Source organism: Acipenser ruthenus, chromosome 28 (assembly GCF_902713425.1).
Source record: "Acipenser ruthenus chromosome 28, fAciRut3.2 maternal haplotype, whole genome shotgun sequence".
NCBI classification, from domain to species: Eukaryota; Metazoa; Chordata; class Actinopteri; order Acipenseriformes; family Acipenseridae; genus Acipenser; species Acipenser ruthenus.
This window is the reverse complement of record NC_081216.1, coordinates 9591731-9612408: the sequence shown is the minus strand read 5'-3', so window position 1 is coordinate 9612408 and position 20678 is coordinate 9591731. Positions and strand designations below refer to the sequence as shown.

Here is a 20678-nt window from a genome sequence, read left to right as displayed (position 1 = left end):
CTGTAACTCCCAGGCACAGTACAGTTAAAACTCCCCTGACTGAAATAACATTGACTGCACACTCCCTCCTGTTTATCACATGTCTCAATGAACTAACTCACCACTGCGCTGAAACCTCCTGGGTCACCAAACTAACTAACTGCCAGTCACACGCCCTGTTCAGAGAACGCCACCATTTCAGCTACTGGTGATCCCAACTGCAAATCTAGAACCAAGAGGATCAAACTGAGCCATTCTCCATACAGGGGCAGTGGCAGGCAGCAAAGTCACTTTGTAACATTCTCCCAGCTGACCAGTGTTATTATTATTATTATTTATTTCTTAGCAGATGCCCTTATCCAGGGTGACTTACAATCGTAAGCAAATATATTTCAAGTATCACAGTACAAGTAATAATACAATTAAGAGCAAGATAAATACAATGACTTTGGTAGATAAATACAATGACAGTAGTGGACACCAGGACACTGGACATTGGACACAAATATGAAACAATTGTGAGTGTGTTTGAAAAATGAGAATGGTCATAGCAGCTTCAAGGGTTAAAGATATATATTCTGATTATTTCATTCCAATAAAAACTAATGCTGGTTAATATCAATCAATATCAACCACATCAGTGCCCTGTTCTTTATTTATTTAGTGATTGTAATCTTATTCTTGTAATGTTGATGTAGCTGACATACATTTTATTTCATTCTGTTAAAATATCGCATGGCAGAACTTCAAAGACGTGTAGGAGGAGTGAAATTCCCCTGCCTTGAAATTCTTAAACCCATATAAACAGGACAGGGCATCCCTGCAAATTCCATCCTTTGCCAGTTTCATTCTAAAATGACCTAATTCCCAGCAACAAGATGTTCTGTCTCCCAGTTTCTTTCTCCCTGTATCTCTCCAAGTCTTCCAGTTAGTGTCTCTCAGTAACACTCTCCCTGTATCTCTCTCTCTCTATCTCTCCCTGTATTTCTCTATATACAGACGTGCTCAAATTTGTTGGTACCCTTACAGCTCATTGAAATAATGCTTCATTCCTCCTGAAAAGTGATTAAATTAAAAGCTATTTTATCATGTATACTTGCATGCCTTTGGTATGTCATAGAATAAAGCAAAGAAGCTATGAAAAGAGATGAATTATTGCTGATTCTACAAAGATATTCTAAAATGGCCTGGACACATTTGTTGGTACCCCTTAGAAAAGATAATAAAGAATTGGATTATAGTGATATTTCAAACTAATTAGTTTCTTTAATTAGTATCACACATGTCTCCAATATTGTAATCAGTCATTCAGCCTATTTAAATGGAGAAAAGTTGTCACTGTGCTGTTTGGTATCATTGTGTGCACCACACTGAACATGGACCAGAGAAAGCAAAGGAGAGAGTTGTCTGAGGAGATCAGAAAGAAAATAATAGACAAGCATGGTAAAGGTAAAGGCTACAAGACCATCTCCAAGCAGCTTGATGTTCCTGTGACAACAAGTTGCAAATATTATTAAGAAGTTTAAGGTCCATGGAACTGTAGCCAACCTCCCTGGGCGCAGCCGCAAGAGGAAAATCTACCCCAGATTGAACAGAAGGATAGTGCGAATGGTAGAAAAAGAACCAAGGATAACTGCCAAAGAGATACAAGCTGAACTCCAAGGTGAAGGTACGTCAGTTTCTGATCGCACCATCCGTCGCTTTTTGAGCGAAAGTGGGCTCCATGGAAGAAGACCCAGGAGGACTCCACTTTTTAAAGAAAAACATAAAAAAGCCAGACTGGAATTTGCTAAAATGCATATTGACAAGCCACAATCCTTCTGGGAGAATGTCCTTTGGACAGATGAGTCAAAACTGGAGCTTTTTGGCAAGTCACATCAGCTCTATGTTCACAGACGAAAAAATGAAGCTTTCAAAGAAAATAACCCCATACCTACAGTGAAACATGGAGGAGGCTTGATTATGTTTTGGGGCTGCTTTGCTGCGCCTGGCACAGGGTGCCTTGAATCTGTGCAGGGCACAATGAAATCTCAAGACTATCAAGGCATTCTGGAGCGAAACGTACTGCCCAGTGTCAGAAAGCTCTGTCTCAGTCGCAGGTCATGGGTCCTCCAACAGGCTAATGACCCAAAACACACAGCTAAAAGCACCCAAGAATGGATAAGAACAAAACATTGGACTATTCTGAAGTGGCCTTCTATGAGTCCTGATCTGAATCCTATCGAACATCTATGGAAAGAGCTGAAACTTGCAGTCTGGAGAAGGCACCCATCAAACCTGAGACAGCTGGAGCAGTTTGCTCAGGAAGAGTGGGCCAAACTATCTGTTAACAGGTGCAGAAGTCTCATTGAGAGCTACAGAAAACGTTTGATTGCAGTGATTGCCTCTAAAGGTTGTGCAACAAAATATTAGGATAGCGGTCCCATCATTTTTGTCCATGCCATTTTCATTTGTTTTATTATTTACAATATTATGATGAATAAAAAATCAAAAGCAAAGTCTGATTTCTATTAAATATGGAATAAACAATGGTGGATGCCAATTACTTTTGTCAGTTTCAAGTTATTTCAGAGAAAATTGTGAAAATTTTGTGGAGGGGTACCAACAAATTTGAGCACGTCTGTATCTCCCTGTATCTCTCTCTCTATCTCCCTGTATCTCTCCCTGTATCTCTCTCCCTGTATCTCTATCTCTCTCTCTCCCTGTATCTCTCTCTATCTATCTATCTCCCTGTATGTCTCTCTGTCTCTCTCCCTCTAGCTCTCTCAGTGTATCTCCCCCCTCCCTCCTTCTTAACAGAATGTAAAATATACCTCGCCCCCCCCCCCCTTAATTTTAACAATAAACAGTGCAGTTGTATTGAGTGTCTCCACACTGTCCCTCAGGCTGGGACAGGCACACACATCCTGGGCTGCTAGCTCTGCTGTCAGAGCCTCCTCTCCCAGCAGGATCCGCAGTTTCTCAGGGTCAGGCAGGTGTGGAAACTGGGTCAACTGACTCGAGAATTTAGGGAGGTATGTGTCCCTTCTTCAGCAGTAGTTGGAGCAGGACAGCAGGAAGTGCACCTCTGTTTCAGCTTCCCCCCGCTCACAGGGACTGCACAGCCTGCTTGGTCTGGCTAGCCAACTTTTTTTTACGACGGCCTGTTTCGATGGCCAGGCTGTGGTCACTGAGCCTGTTCAGGGCCCGATAGCATTCCAGTTTGTTAATTCATTTTGTTTCGTTATGCCGATGCTCAAGGTATGTCATTTTATTATTGAGATCAATTTGTTTCAGTGTTATTACTGTAATTTTGTCATTGGCTATGTTGCCAAGCTGGTGTTGTCTTTGTTGTCTCTGAGCAGAGCTGGGGTTTCTGGGATGCTTTGTGCTGGAAGGAGTGTCTATCTCTGAGCAGAGCTGGGGTTTCTGGGATGCTTTGTGCTGGAAGGAGTGTCTATCTCTGAGCAGAGCTGGGGTTTCTGGGATGCTTTGTGCTGGAAGGAGTGTCTCTCTCTGAGCAGAGCTGGGGTTTCTGGGATGCTTTGTGCTGGAAGGAGTGTCTATCTCTGAGCAGAGCTGGGGTTTCTGGGATGCTTTGTGCTGGAAGGAGTGTCTATCTCTGAGCAGAGCTGGGGTCTCTGGGATGCTTTGTGCTGGAAGGAGTGTCTGTCTCTGAGCAGAGCTAGGGTCTCGGGGATGCTTTGTGCTGGTTGGAGTGTCTCTGAGCAGAGCTGGGGTCTCTGGGATGCTTTGTGCTGGTAGGAGTGTCTATCTCTGAGCAGAGCTGGGGTCTCGGGGATGCTTTGTGCTGGTTGGAGTGTCTCTGAGCAGAGCTGGGGTCTCTGGGATGCTTTGTGCTGGTAGGAGTGTTTCTCTCTGAGCAGAGCTGGGGTCTCGGGGATGCTTTGTGCTGGTAGGAGTGTTTCTCTCTGAGCAGAGCTGGGGTCTCTGGGATGCTTTGTGCTGGTAGGAGTGTCTATCTCTGAGCAGAGCTGGGGTCTCTGGGATGCTTTGTGCTGGTAGGAGTGTCTCTGAGCAGAGCTGGGGTCTCTGGGATGCTTTGTGCTGGTAGGAGTGTCTCTCTGAGCAGAGCTGGGGTCTCTGGGATGCTTTGTGCTGGTAGGAGTGTTTCTCTCTGAGCAGAGCTGGGGTCTCGGGGATGCTTTGTGCTGGTAGGAGTGTCTCTGAGCAGAGCTGGGGTCTCGGGGATGCTTTGTGCTGGAAGGAGTGTTTCTCTCTGAGCAGAGCTAGGGTCTCTGGGATGCTTTGTGCTGGTAGGAGTGTTTCTCTCTGAGCAGAGCTGGGGTCTCGGGGATGCTTTGTGCTGGTAGGAGTGTTTCTCTCTGAGCAGAGCTGGGGTCTCTGGGATGCTTTGTGCTGGAAGGAGTGTCTGTCTCTGAGCAGAGCTGGGGTCTCGGGGATGCTTTGTGCTGGTAGGAGTGTCTCTGAGCAGAGCTGGGGTCTCGGGGATGCTTTGTGCTGGTAGGAGTGTCTCTCTGAGCAGAGCTGGGGTCTCTGGGATGCTTTGTGCTGGTAGGAGTGTTTCTCTCTGAGCAGAGCTGGGGTCTCTGGGATGCTTTGTGCTGGTAGGAGTGTCTCTCTCTGAGCAGAGCTGGTGTCTCTGGGATGCTTTGTGCTGGTAGGAGTGTGGCTCAGCCTGGCTCAGATGGACCCAGATTTTGGCTGCTCTTTTTTCAATGGGTAGCAGTAAGGGGAAGCGACCGAGTTCAGCCCGACATGCATGGCTGGGGGAGTTTCTATGTATATGTAAAATGTTTTTACAAAATTCTAAATAGAAAGTTTCAATTTGACCATGTTTTGTAATTACATTTTGAAAGTGGGCCCCATATTTCGCTGCCATGAAGAAGGATTGGTTGGATAACACTATTGCAGATTTTTAGCCAGATCTTTATTGGGGGGTTATATTTGTAAAGTGTTTTCTTTATGGCATAGTAGGCTCTGCATGCTTTTTCCCTCAATGCGTTTCTATCCATATTGAAGCTCCCTGACGCGCTGATGGTCAGAGCCAGGTAAACGTAGCTCGTGGTGTGTTCCAGGGTGGTGCTTCCCACAGTGAAGCGGTTCCTGTTTCCCTGTGGTCTGGCTTTTTTCTGGAAGACCATAACTCTGGTTTTGTCCAGATTTACTGTCAGGGCCCAGGTCTGACAGTACTGCTCTAGCAGTGACAGGCTCTGCTTCAGACCCTGCTCTGGGGGGGACAGCAGGACCAGATCGTCTTCGTAGAGCAGGAATTTAATTTGTGTGTCATGGAGAGTGAGGCCAGGGACTGCAGACTGCTCCAGCACTGTGGCCAGCTCGTTGATATAGATGTTGAATAGTGCTGGACTCGATTTTATGATGTCATAGACTTTACCCCCTACACCACTTTGTAGAAGTTTATTAAATAGTCCTTTGTGCCAAATTTAATCAAATGCCTTTTTAATATCTATAAAGCAGGCGAATATTTTTCCTTTATTAGTTTGGTGGATGTTTTTGTCTATTAGGGTGTAGGGTGTAAACATGGTCAGAAGTGCAGTGTTTTGGAAGGAAGCCAGTTTGACTCTTACTCAAGACACTGTGCTCGGTAAGGAAGGCCAGTATCCGGGCGTTAACGATACTGCAGAACACCTTCCCCAGGTTACTGCTCACACAGATGCCTCGGTAGTTGTTGGGGTCGAATTTGTCTCCACTTTTATATATGGGGGTAATGAGGCCTTGATTCCAGATCCCAGGAACACACCCAGCTCTCAGGACTAGGTTGAAGAGTTTGAGGAGGGCTTCTTGCAGCTTAGGGCTGCTGTGTTTGAGCATCTCAGTGCTGATGGTGTCGGGCCCACAGGCTCTCCTTTGAGGAACTGCAGTTTTTTTCTGAGCTCTAGCAGAGTGATCGGGGTGGCCAATGGGTTTTGGTTATCTCTGAGTGTTGTTTCGAATTTTTTTAATTGTTTATGTATTGAGGTCTGATTTGAATTAAGTTTGTTGTTTTCTATTTTTTGGTGGATTTCTTCAAAATAGTTTTTTCCAAATATTGCCGTTTTGGATTGTAAATGTTTTGCTGTTATTTGAGGTGTTTAATTTTTTCCACAATTCCCAAAATGAGTTTTGGTGAGTTGCTTCTTCAGTTTGGGTCAGTTCTTTGGACATGTACTGTTCCTTTTTCTTATTGAGGAGGTGTTTGTACTGCTTTAGAGCCTGGTGGTGGCTGAGACATAGTTCCTTATGACTGGGATCCCTGTGGTTCTGCCTCAGGTGATTTCTAGCTGATGCACATTTGCTGTCAAACCATTTTTCTTTGGTTTAGTTTTTCGGGTTTGTTTTTTTCATGTTTATTTTTTTTAGTTTTGATTTTAATGCCAGTTTTTCAAATATGTTGTTTAAATTTTGTACAGCCAGAATGATTCCTTCTTTGTTGTACTGGTATCGTGTGTACTGAAAGCTGTTTAGCATGCTTTCAATCTCAGCACTTCTCATTGCTGCCTGGTACTCTCTGTCTTTCTCCCTGTGTCTATCTCTATCTCTCTATTTCTGTATCTCTCTCTGTCTCTCCCTGTATCTCTATCTCTGTCTCTCTCTCTCTCTCTCTCTCCCTGTATCTCTTTCTGTCTCTCTCCCTGCATCTCTGTCTCTCTCCCTGTATCTCTGTATCTCTCTCTATCTCTCTCCCTGTGTCTCTCCCTCTATCTCTCTCTATCTCTCTCCCTGTATCTATCTCTAGCTGTCTCCCTGTATCTCTCTCTCTCTCTCTAGCTTTCTCCCTGCATCTATCTCTATCTCTCTCTGTCTCTCTCCCTGTGTCTCTCCCAGTATCTCCCCCTGATTTTCAGTCTCTATGCCCCTGCAGGTTCTCAGAACACGGGCCGCAGCTCGCCCCCTCCTGGCTATGTCCCAGAGAGACAGCAGCGCATCGCCCGGCAGGGCTCCTACACCAGCATCAACAGTGAGGGCGAGTTCATTCCGGAGAGCCACGACCAGTGTGTGAGTGACAGTGGAAATGTCTGTCGTTGAATTTACTGTTTCTTTAGTATTTCTAAAGAGAGTTAGTTACTTTACACCTTATTTTAATCTGAACTGCTAAACTGAAGCGTTTCAATAGAGAATTCCCTTTAGCTGTATTCATAAAACATTACCAAACATGTGAGCTGTGAATAATGACTTGTGTTTTGTGACTGATTGGTAAATATTAATGCAAAATGACAACAAAGCAAACGATTCTGATAGGTTTGATAGATTTAGGTGAGAAGTCGTACTAAGCCTGTTTCTGTCTTTACCGAGTAGATTGAGATCAAAACCAGTAGGGTTATGAGAAAAGAATCCAGTTCCTACTACGAGAAATTGTATAAAGGAGAAGAAGCCTTTGCTGTTTGTTCTAAATGTTTATCCCTCAAGCCCTCTGCATACACCAGTGCCCCTCTGATCTGATAGTGTGGCCGGCACTGAAGCTTTGAGATGACCAGCAATACAGTGCCTTGTGAAAGTATTCGGCCCCCTTGAACTTTGCGACCTTTTGCCACATTTCAGGCTTCAAACATAAAGATATGAAACTGTAATTTTTTGTGAAGAATCAACAACAAGTGGGACACAATCATGAAGTGGAACGAAATTTATTGGATATTTCAAACTTTTTTAACAAATAAAAAACTGAAAAATTGGGCGTGCAAAATTATTCAGCCCCCTTAAGTTAATACTTTGTAGCGCCACCTTTTGCTGCGATTACAGCTGTAAGTCGCTTGGGGTATGTCTCTATCAGTTTTGCACATCGAGAGACTGAAATTTTTGCCCATTCCTCCTTGCAAAACAGCTCGAGCTCAGTGAGGTTGGATGGAGAGCATTTGTGAACAGCAGTTTTCAGTTCTTTCCACAGATTCTCGATTGGATTCAGGTCTGGACTTTGACTTGGCCATTCTAACACCTGGATATGTTTATTTGTGAACCATTCCATTGTAAATTTTGCTTTATGTTTTGGATCATTGTCTTGTTGGAAGACAAATCTCCGTCCCAGTCTCAGGTCTTTTGCAGACTCCATCAGGTTTTCTTCCAGAATGGTCCTGTATTTGGCTCCATCCATCTTCCCATCAATTTTAACCATCTTCCCTGTCCCTGCTGAAGAAAAGCAGGCCCAAACCATGATGCTGCCACCACCATGTTTGACAGTGGGGATGGTGTGTTCAGGGTGATGAGCTGTGTTGCTTTTACGCCAAACATAACGTTTTGCATTGTTGCCAAAAAGTTCGATTTTGGTTTCATCTGACCAGAGCACCTTCTTCCACATGTTTGGTGTGTCTCCCAGGTGGCTTGTGGCAAACTGTAAACGACACTTTTTATGGATATCTTTAAGAAATGGCTTTCTTCTTGCCACTCTTCCATAAAGGCCAGATTTGTGCAGTATACGACTGATTGTTGTCCTATGGACAGAGTCTCCCACCTCAGCTGTAGATCTCTGCAGTTCATCCAGAGTGATCATGGGCCTCTTGGCTGCATCTCTGATCAGTCTTCTTCTTGTATGAGCTGAAAGTTTAGAGGGACGGCCAGGTCTTGGTAGATTTGCAGTGGTCTGATACTCCTTCCATTTCAATATTATCGCTTGCACAGTGCTCCTTGGGATGTTTAAAGCTTGGGAAATCTTTTTGTATCCAAATCCGGCTTTAAACTTCTCCACAACAGTATCTCGGACCTGCCTGGTGTGTTCCTTGTTCTTCATGATGCTCTCTGCGCTTTAAACGGACCTCTGAGACTATCACAGTGCAGGTGCATTTATACGGAGACTTGATTACACACAGGTGGATTCTATTTATCATCATTAGTCATTTAGGTCAACATTGGATCATTCAGAGATCCTCACTGAACTTCTGGAGAGAGTTTGCTGCACTGAAAGTAAAGGGGCTGAATAATTTTGCACGCCCAATTTTTCAGTTTTTTATTTGTTAAAAAAGTTTGAAATATCCAATAAATTTCGTTCCACTTCATGATTGTGTCCCACTTGTTGTTGATTCTTCACAAAAAATTACAGTTTCATATCTTTATGTTTGAAGCCTGAAATGTGGCAAAAGGTCGCAAAGTTCAAGGGGGCCGAATACTTTCGCAAGGCACTGTATGTTCAGTCAGTATCAGGGGCGGTGGCAAGGTGAGGCTTGGGGGGGCTGGAGCCTCCCCAAAACTTACCTTAGCCTCCCCTATAGCCCCCCAAGCGAAATGACTAAGCCAGGCTTCTCTTCTACCTCTGTTTTTAAGTAAGCAAAGCTGTACTCAGTTACACACTGTCTCACGCTTAAGCAAGTACAGAGAGGACCGTCTTTTCACTTGTGAAAATATATTGAGGCACCTCTACCTCACCTTAACAAAGAGCCCTGTAACGCTATTTGTAATATTGCTGCTAAATTAGCTACTGGACAAATTTATGTTCTTGAGGTTATAACTTTACCAAGCACTTTGTACACAAATATTATACCAAATTAATCTATATATATATATATATATATATATATATATATATATATATATATACAGTGCCTTGCAAAAGTATTCAGACCCCTGACCAATTCTCTCATATTACTGAATTACAAATGGTACATTGAAATTTCGTTCTGTTTGATATTTTATTTTAAAACACTGAAACTCAAAATCAATTATTGTAAGGTGACATTGGTTTTAGGTTGGGAAATATTTTTAAGAAAAATAAAAAACTGAAATATCTTGCTTGCATAAGTATTCAACCCCCACACATTGATATTTGGTAGAGCCACCTTTTGCTGCAATAACAGCTTTAAGTCTTTTGGGGTAAGTATGTACCAGCTTTGCACACAGTGTCGGAGTGATTTTGACCCATTCTTCTTGGCAGATTTGCTCCAGGTTGTTCAGGTTGGTTGGACGACGCTTGTGGACCGCAATTTTCAAATAGTGCCACAGATTCTCAATGGGATTGAGATCAGGACTTTGACTGGGCCACTGTAGGACATTCACCTTTTTGTTCTTGAGCCACTCCAATGTTGCTTTGGCCATGTGCTTGGGATCATTGTCCTGCTGAAAGGTGAATTTCCTCCCAAGCTTCAGTTTTTTAGCGGACTGAAGCAGGTTCTCTTGCAGTATTTCCCTGTATTTTGCTCCATCCATTCTTCCTTCAATTTTGGCTCAAGAACAAAAAGGTGAATGTCCTACAGTGGCCCAGTCAAAGTCCTGATCTCAATCCCATTGAGAATCTGTGGCACTATTTGAAAATTGCGGTCCACAAGCGTCGTCCAACCAACCTGAACAACCTGGAGCAAATCTGCCAAGAAGAATGGGCCAAAATCACTCCGACACTGTGTGCAAAGCTGGTACATACTTACCCCAAAAGACTTAAAGCTGTTATTGCAGCGAAAGGTGGCTCTACCAAATATTAGTGTGGGGGGGTTTAATACTTATGCAAGCTAGATATTTCTTATTTTTCTTAAAAATATTTCCCAACATAAAACCAATGTCACCTTACAATAATTGATTTTGAGTTTCAGTGTTTTAAAATAAAATATCAAACAGAACGAAATTTCAGTGTACCATTTGTAATTCAGTAATATGAGAGAATTGGTCAGGGGTCTGAATCCTTTTGCAAGGCACTGTGTATATACATATATATATTGCTTATTACAAATTTTTGTTTAAATACATCGCCCAGACTCTCGCATCTCTATTTGTGCTTCATTAATTCAAGTTTATCAACACTCAAAAAACGCAACGTTTTACTATACATTTTAAACTAATACTCTGTCCATCCGTTTGCCAATTTGTTTGTAACATTACTGTGATCTCAGGCTGTAAACAAATTGGACAGTCATGGTCCTTAAACCACGTGCCACGTCATATGTTACATCTCATCGGTCAGTTTCCCGAGTTAGTCATACCTTTGTCTCTTTGCCAAACCTTTTTTTCCCCTATAATATAATTGGTAGTATTACTATCATGGAAAAACTACCAATTTCTTAAAAAAAAAAAAAAAGTTATTTTAATGCAGTATGATCTGAATGTTGGGTAGTGAGTCGTATCCCACAAACATCATTTAAATGACTTCAAAATAAATGAAATGTTTGTTTTGCAAAACAAACCAAAAAGAAAATGGCCATGTACAGCATTTACATTGATTTATTGATAAAGATATTAAACCGCTGTCTACAAAGTATTTGTTTAGCTTTAATAGCCTACCTAAAGTTATTTACTATTTCGGACACAAATGACATAAAATGGTAACAAATGTTTCAAGTCTTCTGTAGTGTTACATGATGACGGATGTCCTGGGGGGGCATATTTCTCGTGACAACGGCCTGCCTGTGTTGAACCCGTTTTCATAAAAGATGCTCCTGTGTGCTGCTGCTTTTAAGAATATATATCATGACAATTTCAGTTTTTCGTTATTCTTTTCGAGGGTATAATATGTACAGCACACGTTTAAATGCCTGCTGCTCACACTGCTCCACTTATCTGACACGGAAAATGATTCAAGTGTATTTTATGCGTGCCCACGCAAAGTGGGGTATAGCCCCTTCAATGTTTTGTCTGCCCCCCCCCAAGCCCCCTCATTAGGGAAAGTCTGCCGCCTCCTCTGGTCAGTATGTCACATGCACTCGGTATTCTGCATTCTTATAAGTGTCTGATCATATGCAGAATATTGAGTTCATGTGGATTTGAAATTCCACCTTGCAGACTTTTTATCAGCCTGTGGTACTGTTTCTGCACCAGCTCAGCTTTTTCCTGTACTTCCTGTCTGACAGGCTGGAAATAGCAGCTGAGAGTATAGAGAGGCTCCCCCTACAATGCTGTGTGTGCACTTCCTGTCATATATGTGCACTCATTCTTACCCAATCTGCCTGCCTGCCTCTCTCTCTGTCTGCCTGCCTGCCTCTCTCTCCTTCTGTCTGCCTGCCTGCCTGTGTGCTTCTCTGTCTCTCTCTCTGTCTGCCTGTCTGTCTGTGTGCTTCCGTCTCTCTCTCTCTATCTACCTGCCTGTCTGTGTGCTTCCCTGTCACTCTCTCTGTCTGCCTGCCTGTCTGTGTGCTTCCCTGTCTCTCTCTCTGTCTGCCTGTCTGTCTGTGTGCTTCCCTGTCTCTCTCTCTGTCTGCCTGCCTGTCTGTGTGCTTCCCTGTCTCTCTCTGTCAGCCTGTCTGTGTGCTTCCCTGTCTCTCTCTCTGTCTACCTGCTTGTCTGTGTGCTTCCCTGTCTCTCTCTCTGTCTGCCTGCCTGTCTGTGTGCTTCCCTGTCTCTCTCTCTGTCAGCCTGCCTGTCTGTGTGCTTCCCTGTCTCTCTCTCTGTCTGCCTGTCTGTCTGTGTGCTTCCCTGTCTCTCTCTGTCTGCCTGCCTGTCTGTGTGCTTCCCTGTCTCTCTCTCTGTCTGCCTGTCTGTGTGCTTCCCTGTCTCTCTCTCTGTCTGCCTGCCTGTCTGTGTGCTTCCCTGTCTCTCTCTCTGTCTGCCTGCCTGTCTGTGTGCGTCCCTGTCTCTCTCTCTGTCTGCCTGTCTGTGTGCTTCCCTGTCTCTCTCTCTGTCTACCTGCTTGTCTGTGTGCTTCCCTGTCTCTCTCTCTGTCTACCTGCTTGTCTGTGTGCTTCCCTGTCTCTCTCTCTGTCTGCCTGCCTGTCTGTGTGCTTCCCTGTCTCTCTCTCTGTCTGCCTGCCTGTCTGTGTGCTTCCCTGTCTCTCTCTCTGTCAGCCTGTCTGTGTGCTTCCCTGTCTCTCTCTCTGTCTGCCTGTCTGTGTGCTTCCCTGTATCTCTCTCTGTCTGCCTGTCTGTGTGCTTCCCTGTCTCTCTCTGTCTGCCTGCCTGCATTCCTGGGTTTGCAGTCGTTCAGCAACAACACAAGCTGCGCTCATCTCAAGTGACCAGCAAGGCTGTTTTGATTCTTCCTTTAAGAAAAGCCAGCCGGCTCAGTGGATCAGCTGTGTGATGAGCCTGTATACCTCTTCATCTTGGTGCAGTTTCATCCCAAAGCAAATTCAAGAAATAAATCAGCATCACAGGATTCTACAGTACAGTGCACATGAATATTTTTAAGTCGAGATTAAAGAATTACTTTTACATTTTAGCCTTTTTTAACCTGACTTACAAATATAATAGTTTGTATCTATTCTATTTGCTTATTTTTGTAATTTTGTGTTTTATCATTTGCATTAATTTCCTGTTCTCTTCTATTTTATTAATTTTGTGTTTTATATATTATTATTATTATTATTATTATTATTATTATTATTATTATTATTATTATTATTATTTTGTCATTTTTACAGTTCTTGATACCTCGCACTTCTTTGTGTTTTAACTTTGAGATACTATATTATGAAAGGTGCTATATAAATAAATGCAATCTAATTGAACACACACGTCACATTGAAATGCAATCTAATTGAACATGCATGTCACACTGAAATGCAATCTAATTGAACATGACCGTCACATTGAAATGCAATCTAATCGAACACGCACATCACATTGAAATGCAATCTAATTGAACATGACCGTCACATTGAAATGCAATCTAATTGAACACACACGTCACATTGAATTGCAATCTAAATGAACACGCACGTCACATTGAAATGCAATCTAATTGAACATGACCGTCACATTGAAATGCAATCTAAATGAACACGCACGTCACATTGAAATGCAATCTAATTGAACATGACCGTCACATTGAAATGCAATCTAATCGAACACGCACGTCACATTGAAATGCAATCTAAATGAACACGCACGTCACATTGAAATGCAATCTAATTGAACATGCAGGTCACATTGAAATACAATCTAATTGAACATGACCGTCACATTGAAATGCAATCTAATTGAACATGACCATCACATTGAAATGCAATCTAATCGAACATGCACGTCACATTGAAATGCAATCTAATTGAACATGACCGTCACATTGAAATGCAATCTAATTGAACATGACCGTCACATTGAAATGCAATCTAATCGAACACACACATCACATTGAAATGCAATCTAATTGAACATGACCGTCACATTGAAATGCAATCTAAATGAACACACACGTCACATTGAAATGCAATCTAATTGAACATGCAGGTCACATTGAAATACAATCTAATTGAACACGCACGTCACATTGAAATGCAATCTAATTGAACACGCACGTCACATTGAAATGCAATCTAATTGAACATGACCGTCACATTGAAATGCAATCTAATTGAACATGACCGTCACATTGAAATGCAATCTAATCGAACATGACCATCACATTGTTAGGCAGATCTTGAGTCGTTCAGATGTAGTGAAACTTGTATAGACGAAGTATTCACGCTGACCCGGGATGCATGAATTCTGGTTCTGTTAATGAAGGCTATATCTTAGGGTCCAGACTTACTTATCTTATAAAATCAGAATCCTAGGTTTGAGGCCTTACTGGGACGTTATTCACAAATAATTATTTCAGAATTCACAAATGATTTCCAGTTTATTTTGAGCAGAATTTAGTGCTATGAATCCGTTGTTGTGTATTTTATTTGATCATCTTGAAATGTGATTTGAACATCCTTATTAGTAAGAGAATCAGAATCTGGGGATGTACCACATGACACCAGCTACATTTAATACCACAGTGTTTTTAGTGACCTCCCCCCCCCCCCCTCTGTTGAAGAATAGTTTGTTCCAGAAGTGGATTTTTGGTCATGTGATTGTTTTCCACACCCAAGAGAGACTGCACGTGCACTGCTGTGAACCGGCTTCTTCGCCTGGCTGAGAAGGACTTGATTTCGGCTGTGATTTACAGCCTTCGGTCCTTGGGTGCTGCTCTTCCTCAGTATTGCAACAGCAGCCTGTGCCTCTGATAGGAAGGGAAGCAGCTCTTATGATCACTTCACTGTGGCTTTAGGGCAGTTCATTGGACAAGCAAAACGACACACCCCTAGAGCTTGATTTCTGTAGAGCCGCATTCATTGCAGCTCCTATTCAAAGCATGTTGTGAGCTTTTGCAAATGCAAATTCACAACATTCATCAATCAGACACTTTTAGGAAAAGTTTCATCTTAAAACCAAGGCTTTGGTGTCCGAGTGGCTCGTCTACTAAAGGCACGACTGAAATGAACATGCTAATGTATTATACTACACTTCTCACATAGTCCTCACACTGAGTAGAAATGGAAGTGCTATGGGCTTCTAAGGTGTGTTCAATGATCTCTTCGTAGGGGGGTGCACAGCATTCCGGTTTGATTTTTGACCCTGCAGTGACTGGTCAGTGTGGTCTGGGCAGTGGATGCAGGTTTGATATTTGACCCTGCAGTGAGTGGTCAGTGTGGTCTGGGCAGTGGCTGCAGGTTTGATATTTGACCCTGCAGTGAGTGGTCCGTGTGGTCTGGGCAGTGGCTGCAGATTTGATATTTGACCCTGCAGTGAGTGGTCAGTGTGGTCTGAGCTGTGGCTGCAGGTTTGATATTTGGCCCTGCAGTGACTGGTCAGTGTGGTCTGGGCTGTGGCTGCAGGTTTGATATTTGACCCTGCAGTGAGTGGTCAGTGTGGTCTGAGCTGTGGCTGCAGGTTTGATATTTGACCCTGCAGTGAGTGGTCATTGTGGTCTGAGCTGTGGCTGCAGGTTTGATATTTGGCCCTGCAGTGACTGGTCAGTGTGGTCTGAGCTGTGGCTGCAGGTTTGATATTTGACCCTGCAGTGAGTGGTCAGTGTGGTCTGAGCTGTGGCTGCAGGTTTGATATTTGACCCTGCAGTGAGTGGTCAGTGTGCTAAGCTGTGTCTTGTTGCTGCAGATGCTGGACCCTCTGAGCAGTGCAGAGAACTCTGTGTCTGGAAGCTGCACGTCGCTGGACAGAACTGCAGACAGGTGAGCTCTCAGGATCAGCCGGGGGGGGGGGCGTGTTCAACAAAGCCAGCAGAGGGCAGCGTTTTCAGCAGCTTTATAACTGCTCATCAATGCAAAAGGATTTTTGCAACTTGCCAGTATTTTTTGTTGCTTGCTAGCCAAGTTGTTAAAGCATTTGTGTGCTGCAAAAATCAGTTTTTAAAGAAAACAAGAAAGTTGCTGAAACCCCCTTTGAAAGAGCTAAATGCCCTTTGAATTGTAAAGGTTTAGCCTCTTATTCCAGTTCTGAAGTACTGTATCATGTGTGTGTTCTACCTGACGTAACTTTCCGGAAGAACAATCGGGATGCTGTTAAACACTCATCATGTGAAAATGCATTCCGCTCTGAAGCTCCGTGGTGTAAAGAGGCTTGGTTGTGGCATCCGGGGCGCCCACTGCCCTTTATTTCTCCTGAGCTGCTGGGGGAAGGTGCTGCAGTGAGGGGGTGTAATTGCCCATCCTAAACTGGGGAGAAAAACAGGGGTAAAATAATTGGCAACTCTGCCCTTGTGTTGAGATGGTTGTGTAGAAAGTTGTTTTAAACCTGGCCATGTGTTTCAGCAGCTCTTGCATCCTGCACTGGGATTTATTATCCACTGCTAGATGTGCTTTCAGCCTTTGTATTTGAAATAAAACCCAAGTTACATTAAAAAAGAAGAATTACACATGTTGTTTTTTTGTGAGGAGGTGGGATTATAAAGATGCCTCGTAGCAAATAAAATACAGGCCTTCAAACGGCGCGTTCACTGGCCCAGCGGAATGGAGTATCCCATCCCAGAACCCCCAGTCCCTCACCCTCTGCCCCCAGACCCTCACCCCCTACCCCCAGACCCTCACCCCCTGCCCCCAGTCCCTTACCTCCTGCTCCCAGTCCCTCACCCCCTGCCCCCAGTCCCTTACCTCCTGCTCCTGCTCCCAGTCCCTCACCCCCTACCCCCAGACCCTCACGCCCTGCCCCCAGTCCCTCACCCCCTACCCCCAGTCCCTCAACCCCTGCCCCCAGACCCTCACCTCCTGCTCCCAGACCCTCATCTCCTGCCCCCAGACCCTCAACCCCTGCCCCCAGACCCTCACCCCCTGCCCACACTCCGTCACCCCCCTGCCCCCTCACCCTCAGTCCCTCACCCCATGCCTCCAGACCCTCACCCTCTGCTCCCAGTCCATCACCCCCTGCCCACACTCCCTCACCCCCTGCCCCGTTGCTCACCCCAGTCCCTCACCTCTTGTCCCCAGTCCCTCACCCCCCGTTGCTCACCCTCAGTCCCTCACCCCCTGCCCCCAGACCCTCACCTCCTGCCCCCAGTCCCTCACCCCCATTGCTCACCCCCAGTCCCCCACCCCCTGCCCCCAGTCCCTCACCCCCTGCCCCCTGACCTTCACCCCCTGCCCCCAGTCCCTCACCTCCTACCCCCAGTCCCTCACCCCCAGTCGCTCACCTCCTGCCCCCAGTCCCACACCCCCCGTTGCTCACCCCCAGTCCCTCACCCCCTGCTCCCAGTCCTCACCCCCTGCTCCCAGTCCCTCACCCTCTGCCCCCAGTCCCTCACCCCCTGCCCCCCGGTCCCTCCCGCTCCCTCACTTATTAAACATGGTCACCATGCTGTGCTCGGGGGCGGTTGCTGTTTCTGTCACTTACTGGTTGCTCGGTGTGTTGCAGCCCTTCCCTTCGGAAATCCCGGATGTCGAGAGCGCAGAGCTATCCTGATAACAGACAGGAGTTCTCAGGTAAGCCACGCGATGCTGCAGTCTGCGTCCGAGCTTGGACTGTTCCCTTGATGTGAGCTGCATGAATCGGCACTAGATCATTAAACAGAAGTTAATCAAATCAATCAGGTAATCAAAATATAGGAAAGGATACAGGAGCAGAAAAAGTAAAATAAAAGAGAGAGCCAGAGGTAACGAAAAGAGTCACAAGCAACCAAATCCTGGAAAGGGAACGAGTTTCAATACACATGATAACTAGTCTGGTGCTGATAGCAAAACCCAGCTCTGTTTATACGCATTGATGAAGTGACTCTTATTGTCTGCAGATCGGGAGAACCAGGTCTACGACAAAGCCGGGAAAGGCGGCACGTATCCACGGCGATACCACGTATCCATGCAGCACAAGGATTACAATGATGGTGGGTGCAAAGCGATTAGTCATTACCAAGATCGGCCACTAGGATGTGCTGCGCTGTACCTGCAGTTCAGCTGCAGTTACTGCATTGGAACATAAGCATGGCAGTACATGTTAAAGAATTCCTGTGGTTTGTTAGTTTTTAGATTCCAGTAAATCCTGCTTTTACAGTCAGCTGAACTGAGTAACACCGGCAGTAAAACCCCAGAGACGAGTTTATAGTCTGGATAATGGGGGCACTTGGATTGCGTTTCTGAGAGCAGGGCTCGAGCGTCCCTGTGAAGCGTCTCATCAGTAAGCAGTCCTCTCTCAAGAGTCAGCTTTCAGCCGTGCTTTATTTAAAAACAGAACATATGACCTCCATATAAAACAATAGGAGAGTCGTGTCTGGTTGCTATCTAATGTAGAATAAAAAATGGCAATAAATAATGTAATGAAAATTACTTTATTCACTATGTCCTCAACAGGAGATAATTATTGTATGTAGTTGAGAGCACATCATATTAATGTATGTGTCTCTCTCTCTCTCTCTGTGTGTCTGTCTCTCTCTCTGACTCTGTCTATCTCTCTGTGTGTGTCTCTCTCTCTGTCTCTCTCTGTGTGTCTGTCTCTCTCTCCTTGTGTCTGTCTCTCTCTCTCTGATTCTCTGTCTGTCTCTGTCTCTCTCTCCTTGTGTCTCTCTCTCTCTCTCTGATTCTCTGTCTGTCTCTGTATCTCTGTCGGTCTCTGTCTCTCTCTCTCTCTCCCTGTGTCTCTCTCTCTCTGACTCTCTGTGTACGCAGGCCGGCGCACATTCCCTCGGATCCGCCGGCAGCAGGGGAACCTCTTCACTCTCGTCCCGTCCAGCCGCTCGCTCAGCACCAATGGGGAGAACCTGGGGCTGGCAGTGCAGTACCTGGACAGCAGAGGGCGCCTGCGCAGCGCAGACAGCGAGAACACTCTGACTGTGCAGGAGAGGAACGTTCCCACCAAGTGTAAGTGAGGGAGGGGGCTGAACCACTGCTTAGCACAGTTAAACCTGTATTATTGTGTGAGAAATCAACCAGTCCACAATTCCAGTGCATCTCCCCTTGTATTCTTTATTTCTTAACAGACGCCCTTTTCCAGGGCAACTTACAATTGTTACAAGATATCACATTATACACCTATCACATTCTTTTTTACATACAATTACCCATTTATACTGTTGGGTTTTTACTGGAGCAATCTAGGTAAAGTACCTTGCTCAAGGGTACAGCAGCAGTGTCCCCCACCTGGGATTGAACCCACGACCCTACGGTCAAGAGTCCAGAGCCCTAACCACTATTCCACACTGTTTTATGCACGGGATGTTATCCCGTGCATAAAACACGTGACATTGTTCTAAATTTATGTTTAATATTAGTTCCTGAGGTCAGTATTGTGTGATTTATAAAAAGTGAATTTGTCGTGTGTAGAGAGTCTCTTATTATACCTGAAATCATCTTGCGCAGTGTGATCAGACAGACCCTCTCACCCAAACTGCACAAGGTGACATCTCTTTAAACAGTAAGCGACTTCCTGCGTGCAGCGTATTCACTTCCAGTGCACACATCTGATTCAGTGTTAACCCTGCTGTGTGTGGGCCTCTCACAGCTCCCAGTGCCCCAGTGAACTGGCGGAGAGGGAAGCTGCTGGGACAGGGAGCCTTTGGGCGTGTCTACCTGTGCTACGATGTGGACACGGGCCGTGAGCTCGCCGCCAAGCAGGTCCAGTTCGACCCGGAGAGCCCCGAGACCAGCAAGGTGAGAGTCGGGGGGAGGTGGGGGGGGCATGTCCTGGATTGCTACACCTTGTGACTCAACAAAAGATAACCATGTACCTCACTTCTGCCTCCTATTGAGAGCCTGGCGCAGTGCAGCAGGTGTCAGGGTTACGTGTATTGGGGTTCCCAAGCGGGTTTATCATTCACATATTTCAGTGTCCCGCTTGTAGCTCTGCGACATCACAATAGCAGCTTCGCCAAGCTGTGAATTCAGAGCTCCCCACAGCAACAGCAATGTCTAATCGATCAAACTAAAATAAATGACTGCATTCAGTCTTTCATCATAAGTAAATGGTTAATTAATTCCATGTGGTATAAACACAGTGGTTCTCTGTGGGTAACTCAGTGATCAGTGAGTGAATAAAGACTTCGCCCCTCTGCGTTTGTCAGCCCTCACTCTTGATTATATTTGCGCTCCCCGTTTAGAACTATATCCTCTCTGTGTTATACAAGAGAGTTTATAATAATGAGATAAAATAACAAGAAAGATACCCAGAGAGCCAACGATCGAAGCTGGAGATTAGGACACGTTTTACAGGGAAGGTGATATGATAATATAAGATTTAAAGGACTGTATTAATAAATATTCAAAACTGGACCGACTCTGAAGGGTATAATGACGGGTCAAGTTTGTAAATCGATGACAAATTTTTGTACAAACTTTTTGTGTCATTTGTGGTTAGCCTTCCTGCGCAGTTTATTGTGCTTTGTAAAAAGTTGCAGCCCAAGTCATTTCTAATCTTTACTTAGCCTGTGATGCCAGCCCTGAGTCTGGGGGCAGGGCAGAGACAGGCTGATTGCTCACTGATGTCAACAAAAACTCTTTATTTTCTGGCCGGAGTTTAGAGGAGCTGATCTTTTTTTCTCTTGAAAGCTATTTCCTGTCTACAACTGAGAAAATGAATCCTGTCACTTCCTGTAGAAGGCAGAGGAAAGTGTCTGTGCCTGCGTGCGTGTCTGTGTGCGTGTGTGTGTGTGT

The 20678-nt window shown here is 44.8% G+C and overlaps 1 protein-coding gene across 3 annotated transcripts in view; it reads left to right on the top strand.

Annotated features, from left to right (window-relative positions):
- LOC117435074 (mitogen-activated protein kinase kinase kinase 3-like) overlaps window positions 1-20678 on the top strand; it is a 56563-nt gene that overhangs the window by 22947 nt on the left and 12938 nt on the right. For all 3 annotated transcript variants that reach the window (XM_034057994.3, XM_034057993.3, XM_034906840.2), the window contains 6 exons: window positions 6803-6936; window positions 15706-15779; window positions 17455-17522; window positions 17828-17920; window positions 18699-18890; window positions 19531-19679. In XM_034057994.3, the coding sequence (XP_033913885.1) occupies window positions 6803-6936; window positions 15706-15779; window positions 17455-17522; window positions 17828-17920; window positions 18699-18890; window positions 19531-19679 (710 nt within the window). The remainder of the gene's footprint in view (window positions 1-6802; window positions 6937-15705; window positions 15780-17454; window positions 17523-17827; window positions 17921-18698; window positions 18891-19530; window positions 19680-20678) is intronic.